The 26,089-nt window shown below is 47.0% G+C and overlaps 1 protein-coding gene across 1 annotated transcript in view; it reads right to left on the bottom strand.

Moving 5' to 3' along the window:
• Window positions 1-5,881, bottom strand: part of LOC109881755 (glutamate receptor-interacting protein 1-like) — a 142,619-nt gene extending 136,738 nt beyond the window's left edge. The window contains 2 exon segments of the mRNA XM_031820760.1: window positions 4,119-4,199; window positions 5,824-5,881. Of these exon segments, the coding sequence (XP_031676620.1) occupies window positions 4,119-4,199; window positions 5,824-5,881 (139 nt within the window).
• Between the last annotated feature and the right edge of the window lie 20,208 nt (window positions 5,882-26,089).

Here is a 26,089-nt window from a genome sequence, read left to right as displayed (position 1 = left end):
TCTCCCGCCTCTCCCACAGCACCAGAGGGACAGACAGACAGGTAGGTAGTCACACATTTTTCTCTTTCTTGAGTTCTTTCTTTCCCTATCACCCTTGACCTCTCACGATCTCTCTCTCTCTCTCCCGTCATCTCACTGTGTGTGGGCGAGGAGAGGATGAAGTCATCTGTGCAAATAACTATATTTGAATCAACAAGTGCTTCAGAAATTCAAGACAAGACTTGCATAATGCATTAAGTCTGTTAGGAGAAAGAGAGTGAAAGAGTGTTTCAGAGATGGTTCATGCATTTACTGTATGTTTAAAAATCACGTAGTCGTTGACACCTTCTATCTGTCGTCTCGTAAAATGGCTCCCGGATGCTCATAACCTCTCTGAGTTATCATTTCCTATAACACTGGTTTCATCAAAACAAATCAAACAGGAACTAGCTATAAAACACAAACCCCATCACTCTAACCTGGGGCGGCAGGGTAGCCTAGTGGTTAGAGCGTTGGACTAAACAGGAACTAGCTATAAAACACAAACCCCATCACTCTAACCTGGGGCGGCAGGGTAGCCTAGTGGTTAGAGCGTTGGACTAAACAGGAACTAGCTATAAAACACAAACCCCATCACTCTAACCTGGGGCGGCAGGGTAGCCTAGTGGTTAGAGCGTTGGACTAAACAGGAACTAGCTATAAAACACAAACCCCATCACTCTAACCTGGGGCGGCAGGGTAGCCTAGTGGTTAGAGCGTTGGACTAAACAGGAACTAGCTATAAAACACAAACCCCATCACTCTAACCTGGGGCGGCAGGGTAGCCTAGTGGTTAGAGCGTTGGACTAAACAGGAACTAGCTATAAAACACAAACCCCATCACTCTAACCTGGGGCGGCAGGGTAGCCTAGTGGTTAGAGCGTTGGACTAAACAGGAACTAGCTATAAAACACAAACCCCATCACTCTAACCTGGGGCGGCAGGGTAGCCTAGTGGTTAGAGCGTTGGACTAAACAGGAACTAGCTATAAAACACAAACCCCATCACTCTAACCTGGGGCGGCAGGGTAGCCTAGTGGTTAGAGCGTTGGACTAAACAGGAACTAGCTATAAAACACAAACCCCATCACTCTAACCTGGGGCGGCAGGGTAGCCTAGTGGTTAGAGCGTTGGACTAAACAGGAACTAGCTATAAAACACAAACCCCATCACTCTAACCTGGGGCGGCAGGGTAGCCTAGTGGTTAGAGCGTTGGACTAAACAGGAACTAGCTATAAAACACAAACCCCATCACTCTAACCTGGGGCGGCAGGGTAGCCTAGTGGTTAGAGCGTTGGACTAAACAGGAACTAGCTATAAAACACAAACCCCATCACTCTAACCTGGGGCGGCAGGGTAGCCTAGTGGTTAGAGCGTTGGACTAAACAGGAACTAGCTATAAAACACAAACCCCATCACTCTAACCTGGGGCGGCAGGGTAGCCTAGTGGTTAGAGCGTTGGACTAAACAGGAACTAGCTATAAAACACAAACCCCATCACTCTAACCTGGGGCGGCAGGGTAGCCTAGTGGTTAGAGCGTTGGACTAAACAGGAACTAGCTATAAAACACAAACCCCATCACTCTAACCTGGGGCGGCAGGGTAGCCTAGTGGTTAGAGCGTTGGACTAAACAGGAACTAGCTATAAAACACAAACCCCATCACTCTAACCTGGGGCGGCAGGGTAGCCTAGTGGTTAGAGCGTTGGACTAAACAGGAACTAGCTATAAAACACAAACCCCATCACTCTAACCTGGGGCGGCAGGGTAGCCTAGTGGTTAGAGCGTTGGACTAAACAGGAACTAGCTATAAAACACAAACCCCATCACTCTAACCTGGGGCGGCAGGGTAGCCTAGTGGTTAGAGCGTTGGACTAAACAGGAACTAGCTATAAAACACAAACCCCATCACTCTAACCTGGGGCGGCAGGGTAGCCTAGTGGTTAGAGCGTTGGACTAAACAGGAACTAGCTATAAAACACAAACCCCATCACTCTAACCTGGGGCGGCAGGGTAGCCTAGTGGTTAGAGCGTTGGACTAAACAGGAACTAGCTATAAAACACAAACCCCATCACTCTAACCTGGGGCGGCAGGGTAGCCTAGTGGTTAGAGCGTTGGACTAAACAGGAACTAGCTATAAAACACAAACCCCATCACTCTAACCTGGGGCGGCAGGGTAGCCTAGTGGTTAGAGCGTTGGACTAAACAGGAACTAGCTATAAAACACAAACCCCATCACTCTAACCTGGGACAGATTACAGAGCACGACCATCCTGACCTCCTGTTGCTACAGCGATCAGACTGACCTCTTGTTGCTATAGCGACCAGACTGACCTCAAAGCTGATTACTTCAGGAGATGGTTATGATGCCCTTAGTGCCTCCAGACAAAAGATTACGGACAGGGACTGGCTAAAAAAAACATAATCGCTATCTCCCCCTTTAACAAAAAAAACATAATCACTATCTCCCTCTTTAACAAAAAAAACCACAATCACTATCTCCCTCTTTAACAAAAAAACACAATCACTATCCCCCATTTAACAAAAAACATAATCACTATCTCCCCCTTTAACAAAAAACATAATCACTATCTCCCCATTTAACAAAAAACATAATCACTATCTCCCTCTTTTTCAAACAGATCCAAACATCTCTATCCATCCCCCAGTCTGTCCCTGACTAATCTCTCTCTCTGAAGCCAATGAGGCCAGTGTGTATAATAGCAGCGTGGCTCTGAATCGGCAGTGAAGGATATCACTTTTATCTCACTCTAGAGCTGAGCCTGGCATTGTTGTTGTTGTTGTTGACAGAACAGCTTGTTAATAACTCTCAGACGAGGCCAGGAGACGCAACACATGCCCAGTAATCTGTTACTCAGAGAGTTGGCTCCCAGTGATACAACACATTCTGATAGAGCTCACTGAGTCCACGAGATACAACACATTCTGATAGAGCTCACTGAGTCCACGAGATACAACACATTCTGATAGAGCTCACTGAGTCCATGAGATTCAACACATTCTGATAGAGCTCACTGAGTCCACGAGATACAACACATTCTGATAGAGCTCACTGAGTCCATGAGATTCAACACATTCTGATAGAGCTCACTGAGTCCCTGAGATACAACACATTCTGATAGAGCTCACTGAGTCCACGAGATAATAGAGCTCACTGAGTCCACAAGATACACCACATTCTGATAGAGCTCACTGAGTCCACGAGATACAACACATTCTGATAGAGCTCACTGAGTCCACGAGATACAACACATTCTGATAGAGCTCACTGAGTCCATGAGATACAACACATTCTGATAGAGCTCACTGAGTCCATGAGATAACACCACATTCTAATAGAGCTCACTGAGTCCATGAGATAACACCACATTCTGATAGAGCTCACTGAGTCCCTGAGATACAACACAATCTGATAGAGCTCACTGAGTCCATGAGATAACACCACATTCTAATAGAGCTCACTGAGTCCATGAGATACAACACATTCTGATAGAGCTCACTGAGTCCATGAGATACAACACATTCTGATAGAGCTCACTGAGTCCATGAGATAACACCACATTCTAATAGAGCTCACTGAGTCCATGAGATACAACACATTCTGATAGAGCTCACTGAGTCCCTGAGATAACAACACATTCTAATAGAGCTCACTGAGTCCGTGTAAAAGTGTTCAATATATCCTGTTCAGGACCTTTAGAGATGTTTGTAAAGGTTTTCTATTGTTGAAGCACAGACCGTTTCTTTCAGAGGCAAAGAGAGACATTTACGGGTGTGAAGTTGCAGAGGGTCAGGTGAGGTAAGGACAGGTACAGGCAGGTAAGGGATCACAACATATTGAAGTGTGCATTGAATTGCTAAGTGTGCCCTAGGAAAGGACTGGTGAGGGGAGGGGTTAATCTAGCTCTTTGGGAGGTGTGGGTTAGGTAGTAGGTGGGAGGTATTAGGTGACGAGTGTCCAATCAGGTAAGGGGTGATGGGTCGATCACATTTGGGGACAATCAGGTTAGGGTTCATAGGTGAGAGATTAAAAGTCAAGGCTCAGTGAGGGGTCAGAGGTCAGAGGTTATGTATCCTTACCTGGGATACTCTGCCTCCTGATGGCCAGCGCTCCATCCGGTGGCCTGGAGGGGTTGGAGTGCTTTGTGTAAGGCCCCTCATCTGGAGAACAACAAGGAATGGAAAGACACTGTCAGCTACTGAGTTGAGATGGCTACTGTAGCACTCACAGCCACACAGTCAACAACCCTCTCACCAGGACCAAGGGGTCAGATAGCACTCACAGCCACACAGTCAACAACCCTCTCACCAGGACCAAGGAGTCAGATAGCACTACAACCACACAGTCAACAACCCTCTCACCAGGACCAAGGGGTCAGATAGCACTACAACCACACAGTCAACAACCCTCTCACCAGGACCAAGGGGTCAGATAGCACTACAACCACACAGTCAACAACCCTCTCACCAGGACCAAGGGGTCAGATAGCACTACAACCACACAGTCAACAACCCTCTCACCAGGACCAAGGGGTCAGATAGCACTACAACCACACAGTCAACAACCCTCTCACCAGGACCAAGGAGTCAGATAGCACTACAACCACACAGTCAACAACCCTCTCACCAGGACCAAGGAGTCAGATAGCACTCACAACCACACAGTCAACAACCCTCTCACCAGGACCAAGGAGTCAGATAGCACTACTCACAGTCAACAACCCCCTCACCAGGACCAAGGAGTCAGATAGCACTCACAACAACACAGTCAACAACCCTCTCACCAGGACCAAGGAGTCAGATAGCACTACAACCACACAGTCAACAACCCTCTCACCAGGACCAAGGAGTCAGATAGCACTACAACCACACAGTCAACAACCCTCTCACCAGGACCAAGGGGTCAGATAGCACTACAACCACACAGTCAACAACCCTCTCACCAGGACCAAGGAGTCAGATAGCACTACAACCACACAGTCAACAACCCCCTAACCAGGACCAAGGAGTCAGATAGCACTCACAACAACACAGTCAACAACCCTCTCACCAGGACCAAGGAGTCAGATAGCACTCACAACAACACAGTCAACAACCCTCTCACCAGGACCAAGGAGTCAGATAGCACTACTCACAGTCAACAACCCCCTCACCAGGACCAAGGAGACAGATAGCACTCACAACCACACAGTCAACAACCCTCTCACCAGGACCAAGGAGTCAGATAGCACTACTCACAGTCAACAACCCCCTCACCAGGACCAAGGAGACAGATAGCACTCACAACCACACAGTCAACAACCCTCTCACCAGGACCAAGGAGTCAGATAGCACTACTCACAGTCAACAACCCCCTCACCAGGACCAAGGAGACAGATAGCACTCACAACCACACAGTCAACAACCCTCTCACCAGGACCAAGGAGACAGATAGCACTACAACCACACAGTCAACAACCCCCTCACCAGGACCAAGGAGTCAGATAGCACTACAACCACACAGTCAACAACCCCCTAACCAGGACCAAGGAGTCAGATAGCACTACTCACAGTCAACAACCCTCTCACCAGGACCAAGGAGTCAGATAGCACTACTCACAGTCAACAACCCTCTCACCAGGACCAAGGGGTAGGATAGCACTACAACCACCACAACATCCCTTGATAGGACTCAAACAAGACATTGAGAGGATAACGACAAGGAAGAGAATCCAAGCGTCCAACACAACAGACACACATCCAACACCACATCAGTCCTGCGACAGCACTCACAAACACAGAGTACATGATGAAGAGTACACCACTCCGGCCTTGAGCTCCAGTAGAGAAGCCAACACCGTCATAGTTCTCATGAGATAACATAAATACAAGATAATGCTCTGAGATAACGTTAAATACGAGATAATGCTCTGAGATAACGTAAATACGAGATAACGCTATGATATAACGTAAATACGAGATAATGCTCTGAGGTAACGTAAATACGAGATAACGCCCTGAGATAACGTAAATATCAGATACTGCTCTGAGATAACGTTAAATATGAGATAACGCTTGGAGATAGCGTAAATACAAGATAATGCTCTGAGATAACGTAAATACAAGATAATGCTCTGAGGTAACGTAAATACGAGATAATGCTCTGAGATAACACAAATACGAGATAATGCCGCGATATAACGTAAATATGAGATAATGCTCTGAGATAACGTGAATACGAGATAATGCTCTGAGATAACATAAATGCGAGATAATGCTCTTGAGATAACGTTAAATACGAAGACTAAATTACTGTTATTTGAAAAGTAAATGACTGAAATTAATATAAATATATATACTGTATATATACACAGGACAATTTATTAACCCATCTAGTACCGGGTAGGACCCTCCTTGGCTTCCATAACAGCCTGAATTCTTTGGGGCATGGATTATACAAGTCGGGAAACGTTCTAAGGGGACGTTGGTCCATGCTGACGCGATGACATCGTGCAGTTGCTGTAGATACACAGGACAATTTATTAACCCATCTAGTACCGGGTCGGACCCTCCTTGGCTTCCATAACAGCCTGAATTCTTTGGGGCATGGATTATACAAGTCGGGAAACGTTCTAAGGGGACGTTGGTCCATGCTGACGCGATGACATCGTGCAGTTGCTGTAGATACACAGGACAATTTATTAACCCATCTAGTACCGGGTCGGACCCTCCTTGGCTTCCATAACAGCCTGAATTCTTTGGGGCATGGATTCTACAAGTCGGGAAACGTTCTAAGGGGACGTTGGTCCATGCTGACGCGATGACATCGTGCAGTTGCTGTAGATACACAGGACAATTTATTAACCCATCTAGTACCGGGTCGGACCCTCCTTGGCTTCCATAACAGCCTGAATTCTTTGGGGCATGGATTATACAAGTCGGGAAACGTTCTAAGGGGACGTTGGTCCATGCTGACGCGATGACATCGTGCAGTTGCTGTAGATACACAGGACAATTTATTAACCCATCTAGTACCGGGTCGGACCCTCCTTGGCTTCCATAACAGCCTGAATTCTTTGGGGCATGGATTCTACAAGTCGGGAAACGTTCTAAGGGGACGTTGGTCCATGCTGACGCGATGACATCGTGCAGTTGCTGTAGATACACAGGACAATTTATTAACCCATCTAGTACCGGGTCGGACCCTCCTTGGCTTCCATAACAGCCTGAATTCTTTGGGGCATGGATTCTACAAGTCGGGAAACGTTCTAAGGGGACGTTGGTCCATTCTGACGCGATGACATCGTGCAGTTGCTGTAGATACACAGGACAATTTATTAACCCATCTAGTACCGGGTCGGACCCTCCTTGGCTTCCATAACAGCCTGAATTCTTTGGGGCATGGATTATACAAGTCGGGAAACGTTCTAAGGGGACGTTGGTCCATGCTGACGCGATGACATCGTGCAGTTGCTGTAGATACACAGGACAATTTATTAACCCATCTAGTACCGGGTCGGACCCTCCTTGGCTTCCATAACAGCCTGAATTCTTTGGGGCATGGATTATACAAGTCGGGAAACGTTCTAAGGGGACGTTGGTCCATGCTGACGCGATGACATCGTGCAGTTGCTGTAGATACACAGGACAATTTATTAACCCATCTAGTACCGGGTAGGACCCTCCTTGGCTTCCATAACAGCCTGAATTCTTTGGGGCATGGATTATACAAGTCGGGAAACGTTCTAAGGGGACGTTGGTCCATGCTGACGCGATGACATCGTGCAGTTGCTGTAGATACACAGGACAATTTATTAACCCATCTAGTACCGGGTCGGACCCTCCTTGGCTTCCATAACAGCCTGAATTCTTTGGGGCATGGATTATACAAGTCGGGAAACGTTCTAAGGGGACGTTGGTCCATGCTGACGCGATGACATCGTGCAGTTGCTGTAGATACACAGGACAATTTATTAACCCATCTAGTACCGGGTCGGACCCTCCTTGGCTTCCATAACAGCCTGAATTCTTTGGGGCATGGATTATACAAGTCGGGAAACGTTCTAAGGGGACGTTGGTCCATGCTGACGCGATGACATCGTGCAGTTGCTGTAGATACACAGGACAATTTATTAACCCATCTAGTACCGGGTCGGACCCTCCTTGGCTTCCATAACAGCCTGAATTCTTTGGGGCATGGATTATACAAGTCGGGAAACGTTCTAAGGGGACGTTGGTCCATGCTGACGCGATGACATCGTGCAGTTGCTGTAGATACACAGGACAATTTATTAACCCATCTAGTACCGGGTCGGACCCTCCTTGGCTTCCATAACAGCCTGAATTCTTTGGGGCATGGATTCTACAAGTCGGGAAACGTTCTAAGGGGACGTTGGTCCATGCTGACGCGATGACATCGTGCAGTTGCTGTAGATACACAGGACAATTTATTAACCCATCTAGTACCGGGTCGGACCCTCCTTGGCTTCCATAACAGCCTGAATTCTTTGGGGCATGGATTATACAAGTCGGGAAACGTTCTAAGGGGACGTTGGTCCATGCTGACGCGATGACATCGTGCAGTTGCTGTAGATACACAGGACAATTTATTAACCCATCTAGTACCGGGTCGGACCCTCCTTGGCTTCCATAACAGCCTGAATTCTTTGGGGCATGGATTATACAAGTCGGGAAACGTTCTAAGGGGACGTTGGTCCATGCTGACGCGATGACATCGTGCAGTTGCTGTAGATACACAGGACAATTTATTAACCCATCTAGTACCGGGTCGGACCCTCCTTGGCTTCCATAACAGCCTGAATTCTTTGGGGCATGGATTATACAAGTCGGGAAACGTTCTAAGGGGACGTTGGTCCATGCTGACGCGATGACATCGTGCAGTTGCTGTAGATACACAGGACAATTTATTAACCCATCTAGTACCGGGTCGGACCCTCCTTGGCTTCCATAACAGCCTGAATTCTTTGGGGCATGGATTATACAAGTCGGGAAACGTTCTAAGGGGACGTTGGTCCATGCTGACGCGATGACATCGTGCAGTTGCTGTAGATACACAGGACAATTTATTAACCCATCTAGTACCGGGTCGGACCCTCCTTGGCTTCCATAACAGCCTGAATTCTTTGGGGCATGGATTATACAAGTCGGGAAACGTTCTAAGGGGACGTTGGTCCATTCTGACGCGATGACATCGTGCAGTTGCTGTAGATACCACCTCCACCAGCCTGTCCCGTTGACACCAGGCAGGATGGGACCATGGACTCGTGCTGCTTACTATAAATCCTGACTCTACCATCAGCAGGACTTAACAGGAACCGGGATTCGTCGGTCCAGGAGGTGTTTTTCTACACCCTGATTGTCCAGTGTTGGTGATGGCCCGCCCAATGGAGCAGCTTCTTCTTGTTTTCAGCTGATAGGAACCCAGGGTGGTCGTCTGCTGCAATAGCCAATCCGTGACAAGGACTGACGAGAGATGTCCATCTGCGCACCACTGTTGTACTACTCCGTTGTTTTGTGGTCCGCCTGATAGCTTGCATCTCATCAACGAGCTGTTTTCCACCCACAGGACTGCCGCTGACTGGATGTTTGTGTTTGTCTCACCGTTCTCTGTAAACCCTAGACACTGTCGTGCGTGAAAAGCCCAGGAGGCTGTTTCTGAGAGACTGGAACAGGTTTGTCTGACACTGATGATCATACAAAACACAAGGTCGCTCAGGTCACTCATTTTGCTCATTATAACGTAAAACAGTAACTGAATGCCTCGATGCCTGTCTATATATATATATAGCAAGCCACAGCCACTTGACTCACTGTCTGAAAGGAGTGATCCATTTTCATGAACTGGGTGGTGTACCTAATAAACTGTCCATTGAGTGTGTTAATTACATATACATATATATATATATACACACACACTGTGCATTCGGGAAAGTATTCAGACCACTTTAATTTGTCCACATTTTGTTACGTTACAGCCTGTGATATTATTTTTATTTTTTACATTTTCTAAAAATGTGCAAACATGTCTAAAAAACTGGATTTGCTTTGTCATTATGGGGTATTGTGATGTCATTATGGGGTATTGTGATGTCATTATGGGGTATTGTGATGTCATTATGGGGTATTGTGATGTCAATATGGGGTATTGTGATGTCATTATGGGGTATTGTGATGTCAATATGGGGTATTGTGGTGTCATTATGGGGTATTGTGATGTCAATATGGGGTATTGTGATGTCATTATGGGGTATTGTGATGTCGTTATGGGGTATTGTGATGTCGTTATGGGGTATTGTGATGTCGTTATGGGGTATTGTGATGTCGTTATGGGGTATTGTGATGCCGTTATGGGGTATTGTGATGTCGTTATGGGGTATTGTGATGTCATTATGGGGTATTGTGATGTCGTTATGGGGTATTGTGATGTCATTATGGGGTATTGTGATGTCAATATGGGGTATTGTGATGTCATTATGGGGTATTGTGATGTCAATATGGGGTATTGTGATGTCATTATGGGGTATTGTGATGTCAATATGGGGTATTGTGATGTCATTATGGGGTATTGTGATGTCAATATGGGGTATTGTGATGTCATTATGGGGTATTGTGATGTCATTATGGGGTATTGTGATGTCATTATGGGGTATTGTGATGTCATTATGGGGTATTGTGATGTCAATATGGGGTATTGTGATGTCATTATGGGGTATTGTGATGTCATTATGGGGTATTGTGATGTCATTATGGGGTATTGTGATGTCATTATGGGGTATTGTGATGTCAATATGGGGTATTGTGATGTCATTATGGGGTATTGTGATGTCATTATGGGGTATTGTGATGTCATTATGGGGTATTGTGATGTCAATATGGGGTATTGTGATGTCATTATGGGGTATTGTGATGTCATTATGGGGTATTGTGATGTCAATATGGGGTATTGTGATGTCATTATGGGGTATTGTGATGTCAATATGGGGTATTGTGATGTCATTATGGGGTATTGTGATGTCATTATGGGGTATTGTGATGTCATTATGGGGTATTGTGATGTCATTTTGGGGTATTGTGATGTCATTATGGGGTATTGTGATGTCATTATGGGGTATTGTGATGTCATTATGGGGTATTGTGATGTCAATATGGGGTATTGTGATGTCATTATGGGGTATTGTGATGTCATTATGGGGTATTGTGATGTCATTATGGGGTATTGTGATGTCAATATGGGGTATTGTGATGTCATTATGGGGTATTGTGATGTCATTATGGGGTATTGTGATGTCAATATGGGGTATTGTGATGTCATTATGGGGTATTGTGATGTCAATATGGGGTATTGTGATGTCATTATGGGGTATTGTGATGTCATTATGGGGTATTGTGATGTCATTATGGGGTATTGTGATGTCATTTTGGGGTATTGTGATGTCATTATGGGGTATTGTGTGTAGATTGATGAGGGCAAAAAAACTATTCACACATTTTTGTAAATGTATTCAAAATAAAAACTGAAATATTATATTTCCACAAGTATTCAGACCCTTTACTCAGTACTTTGTTGAAGCACCTTTGGCAGCGATTGCAGCCTGAGGTCTTCAGGTTGGATGGGGAGCGTTGCTGCATAGCTATTTTCAGGTCTCTAGAGATGTTCGATCGGGTTCAAGTCCGGGCTCTGGCTGGGCCACTCAAGGACATTCAGAGACTTGTCCCCAAGCCACTCCTGTGTTAGTGTTGTTGTGCTGTTGGAAGGTGAACCTACATCCCAGTCTGAGGTCCTGAGCACTCTGGGGCAGGTTTTCATCAAGGATCTCTCTGTACTTTTCTCATTTAATCTTTCCCTCAATCCTGACTAGTCTCCCAGTCCCTGCTTCTGAAAAATATCCCCACAGCATGAAGCTGCCACCACCATGCTTCACCGTAGGGATGGTGCCAGGTTTCCTCCAGACGTGACGCTTGGCATTCAGACCAAAGAGTTCAAACTTGGCTTCATCAGACCAGAGAATCTTGTTTCTCATGGTCTGAGAGTCATTTAGGTGCCTTTTGGGAAACTCCAAGCAGACTGTCATGTGCCTTTTACTGAGGAGTGGCTTCCGTCTGGCCACTCTACCATAAATCCTTGATTGGTGGAGTGCTGCAGAGATGGTTGTCCTTCTGGAAGGTTCTCCCATCTCCACAGAGGAACTCTGGAAGTCTGTCAGAGTGACCATTGCGGTTCTTGGTCACCTCCCTGACCAAGGCCCTTCTCCCCCGATTGCTCAGTTTGGCCGGGCAGCCAGCTCTAGGAAGAGTCTTGGTGTTTCCACACGTTTTCCATTTGAGAATAATGGAGGCAACTGTGCTCTTGGGGACCTTCAATACTGCAGAAATGTTTTGGTACCCTTCCCCAGAACTGTACCTCGACACAATCCTGCCTCGGAGCTCTACGGACAACTCCTTCGACCTCATGGCTTGGTTTTTGCTCTGAAATGCACTGTCATCTGTAGGACCTTTTATATAGACAGGTGTGTGCCTTTCCAAATCATGTCCAATCAATTGAATTTACCACAGGTGGACTCCAATCAACTTGTAGAAACATCTCAAGGATGATCGATGGAAACATGATGGGAAGGTCTGAACACGTATGCACATATTTTTTGTATATAAATTTGCAAACATAAAAAAATTTAAAAAAATGTCTAGGTTGATGAGGAATTTAGTTTTATTTGAATTAAGATTAAATTATAGATGAATTTAATCCATTTTCAAATAAGGCTGTAACGTAACAACATGTGGTGAACAAGGGCAGGAGTCTGAATACTTTCTGAATGCTCTGTCTTCACTGTCACCAGATAGGTGCAGACGTTCCCCCTTGGCGACTCGGTATCGGAGCGGCTCCTGGACGACCCAACCTGTCAACGACGGCATAACAACTTTGACATGTTAACATTTTGAGGTGAAAGACAACACTCAATCAAACCACAGGCATCCCTTCATCTCAGTGTGTCAGTCAGTACACAGAGGAACCCCCTTCCCTCTCCTAGTACAGAGACAACAGACAGTTATCTGCTCCACTGCTGAAATAACCATCAGACATCAGCATGAACAGAACCAGTAGTCTCTGACAGGACCAGGAACACAACACCAGTAGTCTCAGGAACACAACACCAGTAGTCTCTGACAGGACCAGGAACACAACACCAGTAGTCTCAGGAACACAACACCAGTAGTCTCTGACAGGACCAGGAACACAACACCAGTAGTCTCTGACAGGACCAGGAAGACAACACCAGTAGTCTCTGACAGGACCAGGAAGACAACACCAGTAGTCTCAGGAACACAACACCAGTACTCTGACAGGACCAGGAAGACAACACCAGTAGTCTCTGACAGGACCAGGAAGACAACAACAGTAGTCTCAGGAAGACAACAACAGTAGTCTCTGACAGGACCAGGAAGACAACACCAGTAGTAGTCTCTGACAGGACCAGGAAGACAACACCAGTAGTCTCTGACAGGACCAGGAAGACAACAACAGTAGTCCCTGACAGGACCAGGAAGACAACAACAGTAGTAGTCTCTGACAGGACCAGGAAGACAACAGTAGTAGTCTCTGACAGGACCAGGATGACAACAACAGTAGTCTCTGACAGGACCAGGAAGACAACAACAGTAGTAGTCTCTGACAGGACCAGGAAGACAACACCAGTAGTCTCTGACAGGACCAGGAAGACAACACCAGTAGTCTCTGACAGGACCAGGAAGACAACACCAGTAGTCTCTGACAGGACCAGGAAGACAACAGCAGTAGTAGTGTCTGACAGGAAGACAACAGTAGTAGTGTCTGACAGGAAGACAACAGTAGTAGTAGTGTCTGACAGGAAGACAACAGTAGTAGTGTCTGACAGGAAGACAACAGTAGTAGTGTCTGACAGGAAGACAACAGTAGTAGTAGTGTCTGACAGGAAGACAACAGTAGTAGTGTCTGACAGGAAGACAACAGTAGTAGTGTCTGACAGGAAGACAACAGTAGTAGTAGTGTCTGACAGGAAGACAACAGCAGTAGTGTCTGACAGGAAGACAACAGTAGTAGTGTCTGACAGGAAGACAACAGTAGTAGTGTCTGACAGGAAGACAACAGTAGTAGTCTCTGACAGGAAGACAACAGTAGTAGTGTCTGACAGGAAGACAACAGTAGTAGTAGTGTCTGACAGGAAGACAACAACAGTAGTGTCTGACAGGACCAGGAAGAGAATACCTTTGTCCTCCCCACAAAGACCTCCTGTCTTAGGGCTCCTGATGAGTGCTTGTCTCAGCATCCTCCATTGCTCCAGTACATTAGGCTTTGTGGAATGCATGGAGGGGGGTCAGGGATTACTGGGATGTCATGTGAAGACAGAGGGGGGGGGGGGCTATCATCACTGAACAGCAGCCACTGCTCATGGACCCCAGCCATACCCACATAGGCTAACCACACACACACACACACACACGCACACACAGACACACACTAACACACACACACACAAACTAATGCAACCAATGTAACTCATTACCACAATCATACATACACATTATACACCACGCACACACACTGTCAATATGAATCCACACATTTGATATTCTCTCCTCTCTCTCGCTCTCGTTGTGTTCATGATGAGCTTTAAGTGCCAGAAACTGGAAGTGTTAAATGAGGAAAAAACAGAATGATCATTCATAGGACACTTGGTATTCTTCTCATTGTGCTGAGTGAGACTCTAGAACACTCGGTATTCTGCTCATTGTGCTGAGTGAGAATCTAGAACACTCGGTATTCTGCTCATTGTGCTGAGTGAGACTCTAGAACACTTGGAATTCTGCTCATTGTGCTGAGTGAGACTCTAGACCACTTGGTATTCTGCTCATTGTGCTGAGTGAGACTCACAGTGGGACCTGCTGATAACTGGATCAGCAGGGACTCTCTCTCTCTCTCTTTACCTCCCCCTCTATCTTTATTTCTCTCTCCCTCTCTTTCTCTCTCTCTGTTCCTCTCCCTCGTCTCTTTCTCTCTCTCTGTTCCTCTCCCTCGTCTCTTTCTCCCTACCTCCCTCCCTCCCTCCTTCCTCTCTCTGACCTCCTGTCCATCAGATCAATAAGACCCAGCTACCCTGTCTACCGCTCTATTAAAGACCTCTCCTAGAGCTATGGATTTGTATTACACTACCCTGTGGAGATGATTGTGTGTGTGTGTGTGTGTGTGTGTGTGTGTGTGTGTGTGTGTGTGTGTGTGTGTGTGTGTGTGTGTGTGTGTGTGTGTGTGTGTGTGTGTGTGTGTGTGTGTTGTCTGTCCTTCAGTCAGAAGGTCTGTCTGTGTGTCTGGGGAGCGAGGGGGTAAAGAGTTGGGCCAACTCTGTGTGTCTGGGGAGCGAGGGGGTAAAGAGTTGGCACAACTCTGTGTGTCTGGGGAGCGAGGGGGTAAAGAGTTGGCACAACTCTGTGTGTCTGGGGAGCGAGGGGGTAAAGAGTTGGCACAACTCTGTGTGTCTGGGGAGCGAGGGGGTAAAGAGTTGGCACAACTCTGTGTGTCTGGGGAGCGAGGGGGTAAAGAGTTGGCACAACTCTGTGTGTCTGGGGAGCGAGGGGGTAAAGAGTTGGCACAACTCTGTGTGTCTGGGGAGCGAGGGGGTAAAGAGTTGGCACAACTCTGTGTGTCTGGGGAGCGAGAGGGTTTGGTAAAGAGTTGGCACAACTCTGTGTGTCTGGGGAGCGAGGGGGTAAAGAGTTGGCACAACTCTGTGTGTCTGGGGAGCGAGGGGGTAAAGAGTTGGCACAACTCTGGCTCGCAATTACAAGCTGTAGATTGTATCAGACTTTTAAGTTAAAACAGGACGTTCGCATATGATGTTGAGCGTAGAAGTGATCGTTTGAAACAGGTACTACATGCTCGATTTAAAGTTATTTGGCATCTTTAGTTATGAATGATACAACCCCCCATGATCCAACTACAGGCTAATGATGATTTGAGAAAATCACAACAACAAAAAACATCTTGCTCTCTGTTCCTTGCCTCAGGCTGCACACGATGGTTTCTCTCATCAAGTGATCATATTTTCACCCATCAGACTATTCTCAATGTAATCTTGTCTTTACTAATATGTCAGATTGGTTTTGATTTAGAACGGCCCATTATCCAATGAGCAGAGGCAGAGGCAGAGGCAGAGGCAGAAGCAGAGGCAGAGGCAGAGGCAGAAGCAGAGGCAGAGGCAGAGGCAGAAGCAGAGGCAGAGGCAGAGGCAGAAGCAGAGGCAGAGGCAGAGGCAGAGGGGTAAAATCCCTGTAATCAGTATAGACTGGGAAAGAAAATGGAGGCCACTATTCCCTGCGGTTTTTCAACCAGATTGGCTTCTCCAGGTTTTATAACAACAATATAAGAACATAACAATATAACAACAATATGGAGGAGACCAAGGCACAGCGTGATGCGAATACATTCTTCTTATTTAACAAAAACGAACATGACACATATATACATATATATGACAGACAACACACAGTGACTGCCCAGACACACAGACAGACCTTCTAACTGATGGACAGACAACACACAGTGACTGCCCAGACACACAGACAGACCTTCTAACTGATGGACAGACAACACACAGTGACTGCCCAGACACACAGACAGACCTTCTAACTGATGGACAGACAACACACAGTGACTGCCCAGACACACAGACACACCTTCTAACTGATGGACAGACAACACACAGTGACTGCCCAGACACACAGACAGACCTTCTAACTGATGGACAGACAACACACAGTGACTGCCCAGACACACAGACAGACCTTCTAACTGATGGACAGACAACACACAGTGACTGCCCAGACACACAGACAGACCTTCTAACTGATGGACAGACAACACACAGTGACTGTACAGACACACAGACACACCTTCTAACTGATGGACAGACAACACACAGTGACTGCCCAGACACACCTTCTAACTGATGGACAGACAACACACAGTGACTGCCCAGACACACCTTCTAACTGATGGACAGACAACACACAGTGACTGCCCAGACACACAGACAGACCTTCTAACTGATGGACAGACAACACACAATGACTGCCCAGACACACAGACAGACCTTCTAACTGATGGACAGACAACACACAGTGACTGCCCAGACACACAGACAGACCTTCTAACTGATGGACAGACAACACACAGTGACTGCCCAGACACACCTTCTAACTGATGGACAGACAACACACAGTGACTGCCCAGACACACAGACAGACCTTCTAACTGATGGACAGACAACACACAGTGACTGCCCAGACACACAGACAGACCTTCTAACTGATGGACAGACAACACACAATGACTGCCCAGACACACAGACAGACCTTCTAACTGATGGACAGACATCACACAGTGACTGCCCAGACACACAGACAGACCTTCTAACTGATGGACAGACAACACACAGTGACTGCCCAGACACACAGACATACCTTCTAACTGATGGACAGACAACACACAGTGACTGCCCAGACACACAGACAGACCTTCTAACTGATGGACAGACAACACACAGTGACTGCCCAGACACACAGACAGACCTTCTAACTGATGGACAGACAACACACAGTGACTGCCCAGACACACAGACAGACCTTCTAACTGATGGACAGACAACACACAGTGACTGTCCAGACACACAGACAGACCTTCTAACTGATGGACAGACATCACACAGTGACTGCCCAGACACACAGACACACCTTCTAACTGATGGACAGACAACACACAGTGACTGCCCAGACACACAGACAGACCTTCTAACTGATGGACAGACAACACACAGTGACTGCCCAGACACACAGACAGACCTTCTAACTGATGGACAGACAACACACAGTGACTGCCCAGACACACAGACAGACCTTCTAACTGATGGACAGACAACACACAGTGACTGCCCAGACACACAGACAGACCTTCTAACTGATGGACAGACAACACACAGTGACTGCCCAGACACACAGACAGACCTTCTAACTGATGGACAGACAACACACAGTGACTGCCCAGACACACAGACAGACCTTCTAACTGATGGACAGACAACACACAGTGACCGCCCAGACACACAGACAGACCTTCTAACTGATGGACAGACAACACACAGTGACTGCCCAGACACACCTTCTAACTGATGGACAGACAACACACAGTGACTGCCCAGACACACCTTCTAACTGATGGACAGACAACACACAGTGACTGCCCAGACACACAGACACACCTTCTAACTGATGGACAGACAACACACAGTGACTGCCCAGACACACAGACAGACCTTCTAACTGATGGACAGACATCACACAGTGACTGCCCAGACACACAGACAGACCTTCTAACTGATGGACAGACAACACACAGTGACTGCCCAGACACACAGACAGACCTTCTAACTGATGGACAGACAACACACAGTGACTGCCCAGACACACCTTCTAACTGATGGACAGACAACACACAGTGACTGCCCAGACACACAGACAGACCTTCTAACTGATGGACAGACAACACACAATGACTGCCCAGACACACCTTCTAACTGATGGACAGACAACACACAGTGACTGCCCAGACACACAGACAGACCTTCTAACTGATGGACAGACAACACACAGTGACTGCCCAGACACACCTTCTAACTGATGGACAGACAACACACAGTGACTGCCCAGACACACAGACAGACCTTCTAACTGATGGACAGACAACACACAGTGACTGCCCAGACACACCTTCTAACTGATGGACAGACAACACACAGTGACTGCCCAGACACACAGACACACCTTCTAACTGATGGACAGACAACACACAGTGACTGCCCAGACACACAGACAGACCTTCTAACTGATGGACAGACAACACACAGTGACTGCCCAGACACACCTTCTAACTGATGGACAGACAACACACAGTGACTGCCCAGACACACAGACACACCTTCTAACTGATGGACAGACAACACACAGTGACTGCCCAGACACACCTTCTAACTGATGGACAGACAACACACAGTGACTGCCCAGACACACAGACAGACCTTCTAACTGATGGACAGACAACACACAGTGACTGCCCAGACACACCTTCTAACTGATGGACAGACAACACACAGTGACTGCCCAGACACACAGACAGACCTTCTAACTGATGGACAGACATCACACAATGACTGCCCAGACACACCTTCTAACTGATGGACAGACAACACACAGTGACTGCCCAGACACACAGACAGACCTTCTAACTGATGGACAGACATCACACAATGACTGCCCAGACACACCTTCTAACTGATGGACAGACAACACACAGTGACTGCCCAGACACACAGACATACCTTCTAACTGATGGACAGACAACACACAGTGACTGCCCAGACACACCTTCTAACTGATGGACAGACAACACACAGTGACTGCCCAGACACACAGACAGACCTTCTAACTGATGGACAGACAACACACAATGACTGCCCAGACACACCTTCTAACTGATGGACAGACAACACACAGTGACTGCCCAGACACACAGACAGACCTTCTAACTGATGGACAGACAACACACAGTGACTGCCCAGACACACCTTCTAACTGATGGACAGACAACACACAGTGACTGCCCAGACACACAGACAGACCTTCTAACTGATGGACAGACAACACACAGTGACTGCCCAGACACACCTTCTAACTGATGGACAGACAACACACAGTGACTGCCCAGACACACAGACACACCTTCTAACTGATGGACAGACAACACACAGTGACTGCCCAGACACACAGACAGACCTTCTAACTGATGGACAGACAACACACAATGACTGCCCAGACACACCTTCTAACTGATGGACAGACAACACACAATGACTGCCCAGACACACAGACAGACCTTCTAACTGATGGACAGACAACACACAATGACTGCCCAGACACACAGACACACCTTCTAACTGATGGACAGACAACACACAATGACTGCCCAGACACACCTTCTAACTGATGGACAGACAACACACAGTGACTGCCCAGACACACAGACAGACCTTCTAACTGATGGACAGACAACACACAATGACTGCCCAGACACACAGACAGACCTTCTAACTGATGGACAGACAACACACAGTGACTGCCCAGACACACAGACAGACCTTCTAACTGATGGACAGACAACACACAGTGACTGCCCAGACACACAGACAGACCTTCTAACTGATGGACAGACAACACACAGTGACTGCCCAGACACACAGACAGACCTTCTAACTGATGGACAGACAACACACAGTGACTGCCCAGACACACAGACAGACCTTCTAACTGATGGACAGACAACACACAGTGACTGCCCAGACACACAGACAGACCTTCTAACTGATGGACAGACAACACACAGTGACTGCCCAGACACACAGACAGACCTTCTAACTGATGGACAGACAACACACAGTGACTGCCCAGACACACAGACAGACCTTCTAACTGATGGACAGACAACACACAGTGACTGCCCAGACACACAGACAGACCTTCTAACTGATGGACAGACAACACACAGTGACTGCCCAGACACACAGACAGACCTTCTAACTGATGGACAGACAACACACAGTGACTGCCCAGACACACAGACAGACCTTCTAACTGATGGACAGACATCACACAATGACTGCCCAGACACACCTTCTAACTGATGGACAGACAACACACAGTGACTGCCCAGACACACAGACAGACCTTCTAACTGATGGACAGACAACACACAATGACTGCCCAGACACACAGACAGACCTTCTAACTGATGGACAGACAACACACATATATATATATATATATAAACAAGTAGGCAACTAACAATAGACAATAACCCACAAAATACCCAAGGAATATGGCTGCCTAAATATGGTTCCCAATCAGAGAGACAACGATAAACAGCTGCCTCTAATTGAGAACCACTCTAGGCAACCATAGACCTACATAAACACCTAGACTAGTGAAAACACCCATAGACATACAAAACCCCTAGACAGGGTTAACAAAAAAACACATACATCACCCATGTCACACCCTGACCGAACCCGAACCAAAATATATAAAGAAAATAAAAGAATAGTAAGGTCACAATGTGTTTAATATCAGCTGCTGAGAAATACCTAGTAGCAGCTGGGATCCTCCATTTATGAGTCACAACCATCAACACTGGGCTTTCATATGGGATCATACACAGACATGTCTGGGCTTACGAGAACACTTAGAAGCATGGCGGCCTCTCGTTGCGTGACAGGCAATATTCTGCCCAAACTCTGCATGCCGTGGGGCTCTCCTACTCGAGAGTGTCATTTTGGAATAACCAAGTGAAATCTGTTTCGGGAACGTCGATCGTCGTAATATGTCTTCACAACTTAAAACATACTTCATGTAACTGTCGACAGGCCCTTCTCCTCTGCACGCTGGAGAAAGGAACGAAGAAGAAGAGAGGATGACATGGACACGTACGGTGGTGAAATATTCTATAGCTAAAGGTAATGTGTCAGCCTATTAATTATCAAAATATTTAAAAAATCCCCAATTAGTAGACTATTGAAAATCAAATACAAATTCACTATAATTGTAGACTAACTTTGTAAGCCGCCCAACTAATCAATAAACCAACAGCAACCGTCTAGGCCTTTACATTCTCTCCCAGACTCATGGTTATAAAGTTAGGAGTGTAGCATCAGGTAACCAGTCCGTCCAGTATAGGTATATCTATACATTCTCTCTCATCAGGTAACCAGTCTGTCTAGTATAGGTCTATCTATACATTCTCTCCCATCAGGTAACCAGTCCATCTAGTATAGGTCTATCTATACATTCTCTCCCATCAGGTAACCAGTCTGTCTAGTATAGGCCTTTACATTCTCTCCCATCAGGTAACCAGTCCGTCCAGTATAGGCCTTTACATTCTCTCCCATCAGGTAACCAGTCCATCTAGTATAGGTCTATCTATACATTCTCTCCCATCAGGTAACCAGTCTGTCTAGTATAGGTCTATCTATACATTCTCTCCCATCAGGTAACCAGTCCATCTAGTATAGGCCTATCTATACATTCTCTCCCATCAGGTAACCAGTCCATCTAGTATAGGCCTATCTATACATTCTCTCCCATCAGGTAACCAGTCCATCTAGTATAGGTCTATCTATACATTCTCTCCCATCAGGTAACCAGTCTGTCTAGTATAGGCCTTTACATTCTCTCCCATCAGGTAACCAGTCCGTCCAGTATAGGCCTTTACATTCTCTCCCATCAGGTAACCAGTCTGTCTAGTATAGGTCTATCTATACATTCTCTCCCATCAGGTAACCAGTCCATCTAGTATAGGCCTATCTATACATTCTCTCCCATCAGGTAACCAGTCCATCTAGTATAGGCCTATCTATACATTCTCTCCCATCAGGTAACCAGTCCATCTAGTATAGGTATATCTATACATTCTCTCCCATCAGGTAACCAGTCCATCTAGTATAGGCCTATCTATACATTCTCTCCCATCAGGTAACCAGTCTGTCTAGTATAGGCCTTTACATTCTCTCCCATCAGGTAACCAGTCTGTCTAGTATAGGTCTATCTATACATTCTCTCTCATCAGATAACCAGTCTGTCTAGTATAGGCCTTTACATTCTCTCCCATCAGGTAACCAGTCCATCTAATATAGGCCTTTACATTCTCTCCCATCAGGTAACCAGTCCATCCAGTATAGGTCTTTACATTCTCTCCCATCAGGTAACCAGTCTGTCTAGTATAGGCCTTTACATTCTCTCCCATCAGGTAACCAGTCCATCTAGTATAGGCCTTTACATTCTCTCCCATCAGGTAACCAGTCTGTCTAGTATAGGCCTTTACATTCTCTCCCATCAGGTAACCAGTCCATCCAGTATAGGCCTTTACATTCTCTCCCATCAGGTAACCAGTCTGTCCAGTATAGGCCTATCTATACATTCTAGAAACAACATCTACAACATCCATGTGTTCCACTCAGGTTCAACCTGCTGTTGAACTTCTTTCTTCACATTGATCATCACAGTGAGGTGAGTTTTAAAAGCAGGATACTGTTTGGATGATCCGTGTTTGATGTGATTTTAGATTGCATTTGCATTGATGTCAGAGTGGTTAGAGGGACACTAGAGTCCTGAGTACCAGGCCATTAGAACCTGATGGAGGGACAATAGAGCCCTGAGTACCAGGCCATTAGGACCTGATGGAGGGACAATAGAGCCCTGAGTACCAGACCATTAGGACCTGATGGAGGGACAATAGAGCCCTGAGTACCAGGCCATTAGGACCTGATGGACGAACAATAGAGCCCTGAGTACCAGGCCATTAGGACCTGATGGACGAACAATAGAGCCCTGAGTACCAGGCCATTAGGACCTGATGGAGGGACAGGAGAGCCCTGAGTACCAGGCCATTAGGACCTGATGGAGGGACAATAGAGCCCTGAGTACCAGGCCATTAGGACCTGATGGAGGGACACTAGAGACCTGAGTACCAGGCCATTAGGATCTGATGGAGGGACAATAGAGCCCTGAGTAACAGACCATTAGGACCTGATGGAGGGACAATAGAGCCCTGAGTAACAGACCATTAGGACCTGATGGAGGAACAATAGAGCCCTGAGTACCAGGCCATTAGGATCTGATGGAGGGACAATAGAGCCCTGAGTACCAGGCCATTAGGACCTGATGGAAGAACAATAGAGCCCTGAGTACCAGGCCATTAGGACCTGATGGAGGGACAATAGAGCCCTGAGTACCAGGCCATTAGGACCTGATGGAGGGACAATAGAGCCCTGAGTACCAGGCCATTAGGATCTGATGGACGAACAATAGAGCCCTGAGTACCAGGCCATTAGGACCTGATGGAGGGACAATAGAGCCCTGAGTACCAGGCCATTAGGACCTGATGGAGGGACAAGAGAGCCCTGAGTACCAGGCCATTAGGATCTGATGGAGGGACAATAGAGCCCTGAGTACCAGGCCATTAGGACCTGATGGAGGGACAATAGAGCCCTGAGTACCAGGCCATTAGGACCTGATGGAGGGACAAGAGAGCCCTGAGTACCAGGCCATTAGGATCTGATGGAAGAACAATAGAGCCCTGAGTACCAGGCCATTAGGACCTGATGGAGGGACAATAGAGCCCTGAGTAACAGACCATTAGGATCTGATGGAAGAACAATAGAGACCTGAGTACCAGGCCATTAGGACCTGATGGAAGAACAATAGAGCCCTGAGTACCAGGCCATTAGGACCTGATGGAGGGACAATAGAGCCCTGAGTACCAGGCCATTAGGACCTGATGGAGGGACAATAGAGCCCTGAGTACCAGGCCATTAGGACCTGATGGAAGAACAATAGAGCCCTGAGTACCAGGCCATTAGGACCTGATGGAGGGACAATAGAGCCCTGAGTACCAGGCCATTAGGATCTGATGGAAGAACAATAGAGACCTGAGTAACAGACCATTAGGACCTGATGGAAGAACAATAGAGACCTGAGTAACAGACCATTAGGACCTGATGGAGGGACAATAGAGCCCTGAGTACCAGGCCATTAGGATCTGATGGAAGAACAATAGAGACCTGAGTAACAGACCATTAGGACCTGATGGAGGGACAATAGAGACCTGAGTAACAGACCATTAGGACCTGATGGAGGGACAATAGAGACCTGAGTAACAGACCATTAGGATCTGATGGAAGAACAATAGAGACCTGAGTAACAGACCATTAGGACCTGATGGAGGGACAATAGAGACCTGAGTACCAGGCCATTAGGACCTGATGGAGGGACAATAGAGACCTGAGTACCAGGCCATTAGGACCTGACAATATAGCCCAGAGTACAAGCGATATGGAGTCGTTAGCGATATGGATACTAACAACGCATGTCTTGAGTGTGGAAGAGGAGATTACCGTGACAACAATCAGGTGGAACTTGACTGCGGTCCTGTCTTACGACTGTCGGTGTGGCGGTAATATGGTCCCTACAACAGCCCTACACGACGCCACAGTGGGAAACACCCCCTTAGTAAGACCCACCATGGAACATTCCTAGAAGTAAGTGTGGCAGTTGGTGTGTGGGAAAATCAACAGACCTAGAAGTGTGGCAGTTGGTGTGTGGTAAAATCAACAGACCTAGAAGTGTGGCAGTTGGTGTGCATTAAAATCAACAGACCTAGAAGTGTGGCAGTTCGTGTGTGGTAAAATCAACGGCCCTAGAAGTGTCGCAGTTGGTGTGCAGTAAAATCAACAGACCTAGAAGTGTGGCGGTTGGTGTGTGGTAAAATCAACAGCTGCTCATTGTGAGAGAGAGAGAGATGCACCTGTCTTCTCAGATGCACCATGTGACTGTTGCACTTCCAATAACAGCGGTTGCAGTTCTCTCTGCTAACCCTCCTCCCCGGGGCACTGACCATTACCAGCAGACAGCCCTACACTAACCCATAGCCTGTCTGTGTCATGATCTGGTCAGCAGGGGCCAAGCAGGCAAGGACTGACCATACAGCCTGACTGGGATGGAATCAGCAGGGCTCTTGGAGAAGAGACAAGCACCACTCAGCCCTGTATAACCCCACACACAGTGCCAGTCAGTCAGTCCAGAATCTGTGTATGACTCAATGGTCTGAGAGAGAGAGAGACCAGAGAGAGAAAGAGAGAGAGAGAGAGACCAGAGAGAGACAGATAGAGAGAGAGAGAGATAGAGAGATAGAGAGAGAAGGACGTGCAGATCGAGAGAGGAGGAAGTGCAGATAGAGAGAGAGAGAGAGGTTAGGATGAGCAGATCATGACAGAGAGAGAGAGAGAGAGACAGAGAGACAGAGAGAGAGACAGAAAAACAGAGAGAGAGACAGAGAGACAGAGCGAGAGAGAGACAGAGAGAGAGAGAGGGGGGAGGAAGAGCACAGAGAGAGAGGGGGGAGGAAGAGCACAGAGAGAGTAGCCATC

The sequence above is a fragment of the Oncorhynchus kisutch genome, unplaced genomic scaffold (genome assembly GCF_002021735.2).
Source record: "Oncorhynchus kisutch isolate 150728-3 unplaced genomic scaffold, Okis_V2 scaffold3646, whole genome shotgun sequence".
Lineage (NCBI taxonomy): Eukaryota > Metazoa > Chordata > Actinopteri > Salmoniformes > Salmonidae > Oncorhynchus > Oncorhynchus kisutch.
This window is presented reverse-complemented; position numbering and strand designations above follow the sequence as displayed.